Source organism: Pyxicephalus adspersus, chromosome 8 (assembly GCF_032062135.1).
Source record: "Pyxicephalus adspersus chromosome 8, UCB_Pads_2.0, whole genome shotgun sequence".
NCBI classification, from domain to species: domain Eukaryota; kingdom Metazoa; phylum Chordata; class Amphibia; order Anura; family Pyxicephalidae; genus Pyxicephalus; species Pyxicephalus adspersus.
The window spans coordinates 28,544,534-28,556,653 of record NC_092865.1 but is presented as its reverse complement, the minus strand read 5'-3'; the positions used below and the strand labels follow the sequence as shown (position 1 = coordinate 28,556,653).

Below are 12,120 nucleotides of genomic sequence, written 5' to 3'. Positions count from 1 at the left end.
ATTTGAGTGTCATCAGCATACAGATGGTACTGTAAGCCAAAGGAAGATATGAGACTACCGAGAGAGGAGGTGTACAGAGAACCGGTCCAAGGACTGACCCCTGGGGAACACCAACAGGGAGGAGAGTGGGTGAGGAGCTCCATGGTATATAACGTCTCCTACACCAAGCATACTCCACTTTTGCTGTAAGAGGGTGGACGCTTGCACTGCTTGGAAAATATGTGCGATCCTTCCTTCAGTCAAGTAACTGCTGAAATATTCACACAGGACCTTTCTTGTCCTTAGAGTCTCCCCAGTTAGCCGTTGTTTTTAGGCTTTCCCAGATCAATTGAAGAAGACTTTTCTGTGACACTCCTGCAGCTTGTATCTGTAGGCCACCCCTGGAAGTTGTTTGTGCTTGGCTATTGGTGTTTAGCCTTCCTGGTGTTGAAGAGGCAAAAGAACCTAGGGCTGACCTACTTCTTTGCACTGTTATGTTGGTTGCTCTATATACCTTAACTCAAGGTTATTATACAAATCCTATGTATACATATATACAATACTATGTTATGCAGAGTCAGCCTTTTGCTGTGCAATGCTACTCAGTAGTTGTGCCTTAGTGCTACTGGATTGAGTCACTTAGTGATCCCTCTAGTGGTTAATTAAGAAATCTCTAGATTTATTCCAGTAACAAAAAAATAGAAGCTCAAACGTGTACAAATGTGGAAGCTATATCACTAATTACAGTAACTTGCACATCTACATATTCATTTATAAGATTTACAGATCATTCTGTCCTTATTTTTTGCTTTATCCCTGTTATAGGTCTTTCCATTGCAGGTGGGATCACTGAAGAACTCAGAACAAGAGAACAGGAAGTTAAGAGAGAAAGTGGATTCTCTTCAGGAACAAAATGCTTCTTTGACCTCACAAAACCATTCTCTGGTGAACAAGATCAAATCCATGCAGGTGGAACTTACAAAGTCCAAATCAAAGGTTACTGACTCTTTTGTGTAGTCCTTGATGTTTGTAGATGTTAATTTGTATTTGCTGTTTGTTATATACTGTAATGGAAACGGTGACATTTATGTTGTTTAACACATCTCTATTACGCTTTCATGTTTGTCTTAATAAATTAGTTATAAAAAACATTCAAAAAGCTTTTCAGGGTGGCAAATGTTCCTTATCTTTTAACTGTTAAAACTCTATATTTCTATTCCATAGGTACTAAAAAATAATTGTCTTTTAAATAACATCCTGGAACATCAGTATTGAGGAGTATTGAGCAAGGAACCTCTCAGGACATTGTGTTTTATTGGAACCATGTTTTCATAATTTCTTTGTTTTATCTCCTAAGGAGGCCATTTAGTTTGAACTTTGAAAACCTAAAAATAAAAAATGTCAACAGGCTAGTTCTATTGTAGAACAGGTGATATCTTTTCTGCAGTAAATAAAGGTACCTTGCCTGTTCACAAATGCTTATCTAAACTTACCGTACATCTCCATGTTTATTTGCCAGCATCTTCACTCTTTTTTCAGGCCCTAGATTAGAATAGATATTTGGCTATCTTGATTGGCCAGAGCGGAATGACCAATCTACTGCACATACGCACAGAAGTGTATTAATTATTGGCAGCCAGCTATGCTGAGATTGTACATTATAAAGAAAACTGTAAACAGGCAGGAATTTTTTTTTTGTAGAAGGGACATTGCAAACAGACAGGTCTTCCAGGCTTTTTTTATTTTTGACGTATAGTTCTGCTTTAAATTCCTCATTTTAATGGTACTGCAATACATCTTATATTGCTTTGCTAGTACCTGTTTTTTTTTTAAGTTTAACTTTTAACTTTTTTTTAACTTTTAAGTTTATAAAATGATTTGTTTTTTAGGTTCGTCTTTATGAATCTGCTCTTGGAAATCCTTCCTCCAGAGTACCTGAACTCGAGGAACATATTGCTGATTTAGAAGCAAAATCACAAGCTCAGGAAAAAGCTCTCAGGTAATGGAATTGCATGTTCATGTAATTAATGTGAAAATACTTCACGTGTCACCTAAAATTAGGCTGCCACTTTTGGCATAAGCTGATGGGGTTATGGTTTTAGGTTTTTTTTTTCTATTCTATTTTAGAAGTGTATAATGTTATGTCATTCAGATGCTACCACAATAAGGACCTGTCTTTTTGGTGTGATTGTGATGCTGTTTCAGGTACAAGACAGTTCTGAGATCATTAACGATGTTTGTCAGGTTTAGTTGATCTCCTTCTGGCCTTTATTTGTCTGCTTTTATAACTGAATAATTTGCCTTTAAGCTCAGTTTGCTTGTGTTGCAAGTTTGCTTGATTTTTTTCTTGAACTAACCACAGCCTATGATTATATAAATATAATTTAATTAGTTTAATTGGGAGTATCTGATTACTAAATAAAAGTCACATTAAAACCAGTTTGTACACCGTAATATTCTTGCCACAGATAAACAGACATTGACTACAGTGAATTTAGGATTTTTGTCTTCCTAAAGCAACACTACTATTCAAAATAGATTTAGTTGAAAACACCCTTTTTTTCAAAAGAGTTTTTTATATTTAAACCTGGCTTTCAGACTTTTGGTATGATTAGTATCCTGTGTTGCTAATAAAAGTAAACGTTATGAGAGAAGATGTAGTGGCTTCAGAGCACAGACCTCCAAATATGACTACCATAAAGTGTTAAAAACTTCTGATATAGTGGTCATCCACACCAAGTGTAACCCAAATTAAACACAAAATGGCTTGGTTTCTCTTCAATGAAAAGATGAGGGGTATACCTCTTGATACTATACCTCTTACTTATAATACTCTTCTGGCGGGTTTGACCCCCTTGTAAAGATTATTATATGCCTCCAGATTGGAAACAAATTACTTTTGTTTTCATGATGCTTACTGTAGGTAAACAGCAGTTCTCTATACATATGTCACCAAAAGTGGCTTTATGACCTACTTTTCCATCCCTCCCCTGCCCTGCCTAGGCTGTGCATTCATTTCTTTTCCTTTTTTTTTGTCCTTTCCTTCTTTCTCGAAATGCCTCTCTATTGCCATTCTATAGGGCCCTTGCACTTCAGTATTTTTATTATTATGGTTAGTACTCATGTCACGATAAGCTTGGAGCAGTACTACCCTTTTGTATTTTAAACTGCCTTTGAATGGTTCTCACTATTCTTTGTATGTATTGTTGTTGTACTATTCAATTTCCACTCTTTTTTTTTTTCTACTCTTCTAATAAAAATGTATTGGATATACATACTTCAGATAATACAACTGCCTCTATCATTCGTTTTAAATCTAAACACATAAAGACCATATTGATTTCTGTGTGGGTAAAGAAGTGTTATTGGAAGCCATATGTGTTTGTCAATAAACATAATTGGGTGAAATAAAATATAAATAGAACTTTTAATAGGGGTTTACATAGCATCTCCTCAAAGGAAATAGTTAGCTAAAATATGGGTCTGTCATTCAGAAATGTAGTGAAATAAAAAATAGTCACTAATATAGAAATGGAACTTGAATGCAATCATGTAAAGATACGAAACTGAACATGAATCTCTAGGTATCTTTTATATTATGAAAGGGAACCTGAAGACAAATGACTGGCCGCCTACATTGTGTGTAGGCTTCCTGCATCTAAACTTAACTGAGTTAACGTGTTGTTCAGCAAATTGAGCCTGATTTAATTAAGCTCTCCAAGACTGGGGAAGATACACTTTCATCAGTGAAGCTAAGTGGTTCAGCAAACCTGGAATGGATCTATTTCAGGTTTGAAAACATTTGCTAACAAATCGCAAATGATTTTGAGAAAATCCATTCCAGGTTTGCTGGATCACCCAGCTTCACTGATTAAAAAATGTATCCTCTTCAGCCTTTGAGAGGTTTAATAAATCGGGGCTATTGTCTCTGTGTGAAGGCTGCCATCTTGGTAAAGCTATCCCTTTGATGACTGGTGATCTAATGACTAGTGGGTTAAGAATCGTCCTGAGGAAACACAAATCCACCTAATCTTCTATACGGAGTACAGACAGCATGTCTGTACAGCAATCACTTGTTAACTGAAACAATCCCTAAGAATTGTACAGAGCGATGATAATTGAGCATCAATACACAGCTTTTTAGGCAAAACACATTATTGGATATTGCCTATAAAATGGCAGTTCTCCACTTTTTTTAATTTCAGGTTCACCTTAGGACAGATTGCATCCTCTTGTCTAAGAATTCAGCACTAACATAAAGCTATATGTTACCTCTTGCTAATGTGTAATGTATAGTGCAAAGCCAAGATCTCAGTAGTTGGTACTGGTCCACACTATATAATCTATGTGACTCTCCAGGTGTGCTAAAATATTCTTGTCGCAGTCATCTGTAAAAAATCACTTTAGTGGATCAGGTGTGGATCGTGTAAATGTGTTTAAGAGTACAAGTTCAGAGGTCAACACGATTCAAGCACACACACTAAGAGGTGTAACCCAGGTGGTATTTACTTCTTTTCTAAAGTTTTAGAAAATTGGAAAGATTTTTCATGGATAAATGTATACAGTGTAATATATACTTAATGTTTTGTGTTTAAAAGTAAATGTTATGATGATATTTTCTTAGGATTGCAGAAGAGAAACTTGTGGAAAGCCACCACAAATTGGCTGAAAAAGAACAAGTTGTACAAAAATTCAAAGAAGAATATAAAAGTATGAAAACAGACTTGTATGAGTGTAACAAACAATGCAAAAGGTAACATTTCAATAAAACTCCCTTTGGAAAAATATTATTTAGGTTTATTAGCATCTGTACTTTTGTCTTAAATTTACTTTATCTTTTATTATTAAATAACTGGATTATAGAGTGTTTTTATCTTCCACAAGTTCATCTTAGCACATCCTAACCCTACTCCCTAACATAGTCTTAAACTTTCACTCTTACCCTAAATCTTTAAACCTAACCTTAAAAGCATAACTAAACCCAGGGAAAAAAATAACTTTTTAATTTTTAGAAAAACTATTTTTCTATGAGCTACCGACCCATCCTTGATTTGTTGTGGAGAGCAGGAGGGGTTTGTAGTCTAAATTCTGAAATGACAATGTTGTTCCTCCACAGTTATACAACAAGTGAACCTTGCCTCGTTAAGAGTGAAAGTGCATACTTGGCAGAATCACTGTATGCCATATTTAGTGAGAAAGAAAACCCTTAGCCTGTATCTGAAAAATAGAAGTACCAGAATGCAGAAACTGAAAGCATCTGAGCTAGTGTAAGGTAGTCAAACATGGGGGGATGTTTTGCTAAGAATGATGGGCAGGGAGGTGTATATCCATGCACAAACAAACCAGGGGTTAATGTTTTATGCCTTCTGACTTTGCTAAAGACAGAGACAGCATACCTGTGAGCCTCTTAACCAATGGCTGCCCTAACCAACCCATTCCTTTCCCAAGCATATCAAGTTATTTATTTCAAAGCAGAATTACTAATGTAAAAAGCATTGCAAACTTTACTGAGGTTTTTAAACATATATTGGACAATGAAACTTAGCCAAAAAAATCTGCAGTCTTTCAAGTCAAATACTACACCTTTTGATAGTAGGGATTGCAGTTTTTATCTGTTTTTAAATTATGCTGCTCAAAATGTTCCCAGCCTTGAATATCTATTATTTTCTAAAGGGCATTTCACTGCTAACATCAGCACATTTATTTTGTCTTGTAAGAGCTGAGAAACAGAGAAATGAAGCGCTTTTCAATGCTGAAGAACTAACCAGAGCATTCCAACAGTACAAGAAAAATGTGGCAGACAAATTGCAAAAGGTGAGAACTGAGCTGATTTAGGCTTCTTCCAGGAAAAAAAAAATAAATGTTGTTAACTAAAGCTTTTTAGATCTCCAACTCCACTGTTAACTTAAAGCTTTAAGGTAAAGCAGTAGGGTGCAATACTGTTGGCTAATATTGACATAAAGTCCAGAATTAAATTGTAGCATTCTTTATTTTTTTTTTTTACAATTAATGGGTTTAACTAATATCTTTTAATTCATCAAAGCTTTCTGGGGTGAAGAATGAAAAAAAAATAATAGAAGCTTGAAACTATTTGATACATGTGTTTTCACAGCTGAGAGCTTACATTGATCGTTTTCAGCATGCAGGTAATGGCACTGAGAAGCAGTGCTAAAAAGTAGTTGGTCACTATTTTGCCCTTACACCCTTCTAACTGTTCTCAGTGTGAGCCTTTAACCTTTAAAGCACACAGCCTGTCTTTCAGAAACCTTACACTTATCCACCCTGTTACATTTTGATTGTGCAGTCTTCTTTAGATCTATTTATCGCTTTGCCATACAAGGGACTGTCTAGCTGGATACAGATTTAATTTATTGTTTTGGTAGGCCATCACACTACAATGATTGTACAATTACACTATAACATGTGTGGGCAGCCTGAGTGCTAAGACAGTCAACCATTGAGAACAGGTCTGTTTTAACAGTGGTATTTGTTAAATAATGTTTGTATTTCAGTAGTTTTTATTAAGAAATTTTAACAAGAATTTTTAACAAAGAAAAGAACATAAAACGGTAACAAACAAGACACATCAGGGAAGTGAGAAAAAAACCGGGAAGAGGGGCATAAGAAGAAATCCTCGTCGTTCATCGTTTGTGGATCCGCCAGGACGGTCACTCGGACCATGGACGACGGGCACTGTGCACACACCAGATTCTCGTCCGATATCAGCCCTGAGCTGATTATCGGGCCAGAACCATTGGACGTGTGTACCCAGCCTTGGGGATATGTTAAATAATGTTTGGAGGGTTACTTATTTAAAGATTATTTGATATCTTAAACCAGACACCCAGAATGATTTGCATGTGGCATTTCTATTTTATGATCAATGGGTATCTGTTAAAGCCAATTTTTGTCTCTGCCTATTACCTGCAATTGCCAGTTCTGATATTCCGATATTGGATGATGACAAGAGTGAGTCAGTTTTTTTCTGCACCTCTTAGGCTACGTACACACGTCCAATGGGTCTCATCTGATATCGGCTCTAAGCTTAGAATCTGGCATGTGTACAGTGCCGGTCGTCCATCGTCCGAATGACCGTCCTGGCTTATCCATGGACAATGGAAGCAAAGAGGGAGAGCGCGCAGCAGGGTGCCACTCGGTCGTTTTCCCCCCCTCCCCTCTCCATAGAGCAGAGCGGTGCTCGTTCATGCATCCTACAGTCCTTAGTCGCTGGAAAGGATCGTGAAAGATCCTTTCCAATGACAATTATTGCACGTGTGTACCCAGCCTTAGTGTGTAGATGTTGTACACAATAAGGTATGATTGCACAGAAAGATTTATAACTTTTCTGGTATCTTTTGGATGTTACATTGCCAGTTAAGATGTAAATATTGTTAAGCAGACTTCTACTTGAATTTGCCTAAGCCTTCTGAAGTTAATTTTCTTTTGTTTTCATATTGGTAATTATCCACCGACCAAAATATATACTGAGCTCCCAAATTCTGAAATTACACACCTTTCTTCTAAGAATCCATACATCTGTTCAACAACATCGTTTGTTAGTTAATGAAATATAATTGTCTTCACAAAAACAATAGGTATTTGCTAGAAAAAATGCAATTTAAATGATCAGTCATTCAACCAAAGTTGCTCAACCATAGTATAAGAAATTACATGTAAAACATGATATTATTGGGGCTGTTTTTGATCCACCAGTCCTTTTTGCAAATAATTTCATTTCAGGTTGGGAAGTACAATCTGTAAAAAGACTTGAAAAAGTTTTTGAAAAGGACCCCCCCCCCCCTTCTCCTGATGAGGAATGGGCTTTTGAAACCGTCAAAGCCCAATACACACATGGTAACCTTTAGTGAAATTTAATCCACACATTACTTATGCCATTTATAACTAAATGAAGTGGAAAGCAATGGGCCTCCCAGTATGTCACACCAGTACATTATAACAGCATGACAATATGCAGTCTGCCTTTGACACAAACTTTATCCAATGGCATAGGGGCTGCAAAGTTTCATATAATCTTCTTCAGAATAGTTTAGAAGTTTTAAGGAGTTAAAATATTGATAAAATTATCAGCTCTTTTGAAAGGCTATAGCTCCATCTACTGATGTAATAGAAAATCAAAAATTCCATTAATAAAAAGGTTATAGTTTTAGTACAGACCATATAAAAGTACAAAATCCATGTACATTCTCTTTAATGAAGTGTTTTTTTTTCACAGTGGTTAATTTCCTTGTATGACTCCCTGCTGTTTAGTACAAAACATTTCTTCTTGATAGGCTATGCAAATGATAGATAAAGGACATCTATTTCCCATTGTATGTTTATTTGCTCTTTAGATTTTTTGCGATCAGCAAGTGTATATCCTGGGAAAGCATTTTTCCTTATTAAGAAATTGCAGGCTATTATATGGAAACTCCTGCATACAATCTACATACAGTTTAAATAAATATTGTCTTTTTATCCAGGATTTGAGGTCACTATGAAACTGTGTGTTTTTCTTATATTAGTGTTTATTTTCTTTGCCCAAAAAATTCCCTTCATATGTAACCCTGCTCTGTGTATCTAAAGCCAAAGCTGTGAGAATTAATCTCTTGTTCATGTTGAAAGATTTCTCTTCCATGTTCCTGTTGTATTGGTCATAACTTTCTGTACCAGGCAAATAAACAATATTTAAGATTATACCATGTTAATGCAATGTACTTTAACACACTTTAAATGGTATCTCAACACTTGTTTTTTCACATCTGTTTTTGTGGTTCAAAATAATGATCGCCTTTACTGTGATGCGTGTTACTTTGCCACTTAACACATTGCAAAGTTATAAATTGGTCCTTAGCATTTTTAGCGTGGCATTAATAGCGCTTGATACATATTTCCATAGGTTAAAGAAGAAGAAGAGCAGAGAAGCCAGGCCCTCCAAGTCTGTGAAAAAGAACGAGAAGAATCCAGGCAAAAGTGTAGAAAATTGGAAAGTGAACTTGAAGATGCGAAGGCACATTTAAGGTAGTCTGTAGGAGAGAATTGAATACTCATAATTCTTATTGAGACAAATATATTCAGCTTAGGAACCAATAAAGATTGCGTTTGCTTGCGTATTCTTTGCCCTTTAAACGTCCTGTTAGGGATGGAGGTAGAGGGTAGGGGAAAGGCTTTAAGTGTATTCTGGTGATAATTGGTTACAAACTTTTTTTTTTTTTTTTTTTTTTTGCCTGAATCAGTAAACCTTTTAAGTTCTCCCTAATGCCTTGCTTAAACCTGCTAAAAAAATCTGAATTATCCATGATAATCCTTCATTTACCATTACATAGGAGTTTGCTGTCTGAAAAGACAGATGAAGAGGAGAAACAGAAATGTGCTGCGGCAAGTAACACAGAGCTTATTACACTTCTGGCCCAGTGCAATCAGAGGGTTCTAAGACTTGAAAGCGAACTTGAAAACAAAGAGAAAGTTTTAAAGGAAAACACAAGTCTTCTTCAAGAGAACAAGGATTTAAAAGAACGTCTTGCAACACATGAAGACCTCCGTGGAATAAAACATTTTGTTTCTGAGTCTAGCAATATGCAACCGTTATCACAAGTGAAAGTAAGTAATACTAACACATGTTTGCAAGAGATAGTGCTTGGAAGATCCAATGTTTGGGTGTTCAAATGCCTATGCCCCACAAGTGCATGCTGTTTTTCTTTTTGCCCTCTGTCATGCCACTGTTATGTACCTGCAGTCCAAAAAGGACACACTAATGACATAGTGGTTAATGAATGAAGCCACATAAAGCAGATGCAAATATCTGTTTTGTTTCACTGGAGGCTGGTAAGTATTACTATTATTATTGTACTTTTATTTTTTTATAGTGGATTGTGACTGAGAACTGGCTTCCATATTTTTGGCCTTTATTAATATTTGAAATTTTCAGGTAGGTATCACTAATACTTATTTTGTTGGAGCAGGGGAAGTTTTAGGGTTTCTAAGATCTATAAAGCCACATTAGAGTTGGTTGTTCGGCTACATACACACGTGCAATAATTGTCGTTGGAACTATCTTTCATGATCCTTTCCAACGACTAACGACTGCACGATGCATGGACGATGCAAGTGTTGTACATGCAGCACCGTTCTGCTCTATGAAGAAGGGAGTGGGAGAACGACGGAGCGGCACCCTGTTGCGCGCTCTCCCCCTTTACTTCCATTAGGATCATTCGTCGTTTATCTTCTGTGGATCCGCCAGGACGGTCATTCAGATGATGGACGACGTACGGGCATGTACGTAGCCTTACGCATACACCTAGTTTTCCTAGGCATTCTTGTATCCAGATAAAGACCAGGTCAGACTTTCTTGGCCTTCAAGGTCAGATGGGATAGGACACTTTCAGTAATAGTAATTTCTAGCAGAAATGGCTATGTGTGCAACTTAAAGTTTGCATCCTAAATCATTATATGTTCCTCTGTTAAAATTCTTTTAAATTTTTGATATTGGCAGAACGACCAGACCAATGTGTCTGAAGATGTAGCTACACCATATTCCAAAGACACCAGTCTGATCATCATGGATCTAAGGTATCTGTATATACCCTTCAAAAAAATAACATATTTACATTTAGGAAACAGATTTGTTATTAAACATCTGTCCTTTCATTTCAGGGCTCAGTTGTCACTAAAAGAAGAAGAGAATCGAGAACTACAAGCCAAACTTATCGGTGCAAATATCTACCTCCCATTGGATGCTGAACCAGTAAAGTTATCTTTACAGCAAATTGGTATCTTTTTTATCTACTTTTTCATACTTTTTCGTATACACATGTATGCAAAAAAAAATCATAAAAATAAAATTACAAAAAAATCTGTTAGCAGAGAGTGGGTGAGGTTGAATTTGTAGACTTTAGTAGCTTCCAAAGCTTTTATACATATTTTAAATATTGCTTACATTAAATATAATGTGCCGTGTTATGCTTGTTTCCCTTTTACTGAAACTAAACTGGCAGACAGAGCCTAACAGGTCAAGCGACAGGGAAAAGGGGGAGAGAAAGCAGACAGTAAGTAGATGATCATTGACCAATAAGAGGGGCAAAAAGAAGGTGATCAGCTGTTGCTGATAAAGGATGTGGTGTATAAAAGATGATGACCATAATTTTAAAAGGATGTCCACAGTGGTAGTTTGGTATTTATTTTGAGATGTTGAAAATTATAGTCATAGGTAATTGGAATTGTACTTACTTTAGGTAACCTCTTCTATGTAAAATTTTATTTTTTATATATTTATAATTTATCATTGCAGTGTTTTTTTTTGTTTATTCTTTATTAAATGTATGTTGCTTTGTTTTTGACAGAAGTAGAAAAATGTCTTCAGTTAGAGACTGCTAAAGAACAGCTACAGATAGAGAAAGAGAAGCTGACAGAAGCTGTTAAAGAGCTGCAGAGAAAACTTGGTAAAGCTCAGACTGAAATCGCCAATACTAAACTTTCTATGGCTCAGAGAACCAGTCAGTTTCAACTTATACATGAAGAGCTGTTGGAGAAAGTGTCAAAGTCAGCTAAGCTAGAACAGGAAGTAAGTGTTCAAGCCATGCAGGATTTCTGTGTGAATATGTATGTTTAAGGGAAACTACAATGGTTTACAGTCAATTTGATCTTATTCTTGTGTTTAAATTGTATGTAATCCTAAGGATAAAAAATATAAAACATATTGCAGTGTACTTGTCCTTGGCTGTATTGGCTGCATTTGTTTTATTTATTTGTTTTATTTTTTCCTTCTTCCTCCTTTTTGTTCTATTTTAAATCTGTTGATCCTGCAAGCAATATGCTTTCTGTACTGGGATGACGATACACTATTGCCATATTGTCAGTCTTTGCTGCTTTCTTTTAGAAGAGATACTAGCTTGTTTTTTCTGCATCCATATGTTAAAGAGAAACTAAAGCCAAAAGTGCATAAAAAAAAATAGACTTTCCTTCAATCCCGCAGTGCACTCGGCCGAGCGCCGCCATTTTAATTTCCTATTCCTGTTTTTTTTCCTACGTCACCTGACCCAGGCATGAAATCGGGTTATGTAGGTTGGAAAAAAAAACTTGCTGATCTTACTGCGCATACGTGAGATTGGCATATTTTTTTTTCCACGAAAAGACTCCTCCTTCTGC

The 12,120-nt window shown here is 36.1% G+C and overlaps 1 protein-coding gene across 2 annotated transcripts in view; it reads left to right on the top strand.

Annotated features, from left to right (window-relative positions):
* Nucleotides 1–12,120, top strand: part of CCDC18 (coiled-coil domain containing 18) — a 42,227-nt gene that overhangs the window by 6,349 nt on the left and 23,758 nt on the right. For both annotated transcript variants that reach the window (XM_072419872.1, XM_072419873.1), the window contains exons 4-12: nucleotides 805–975; nucleotides 1,869–1,978; nucleotides 4,604–4,732; nucleotides 5,697–5,793; nucleotides 8,876–8,997; nucleotides 9,303–9,576; nucleotides 10,469–10,545; nucleotides 10,630–10,745; nucleotides 11,316–11,536. In XM_072419872.1, the coding sequence (XP_072275973.1) occupies nucleotides 805–975; nucleotides 1,869–1,978; nucleotides 4,604–4,732; nucleotides 5,697–5,793; nucleotides 8,876–8,997; nucleotides 9,303–9,576; nucleotides 10,469–10,545; nucleotides 10,630–10,745; nucleotides 11,316–11,536 (1,317 nt within the window). The remainder of the gene's footprint in view (nucleotides 1–804; nucleotides 976–1,868; nucleotides 1,979–4,603; nucleotides 4,733–5,696; nucleotides 5,794–8,875; nucleotides 8,998–9,302; nucleotides 9,577–10,468; nucleotides 10,546–10,629; nucleotides 10,746–11,315; nucleotides 11,537–12,120) is intronic.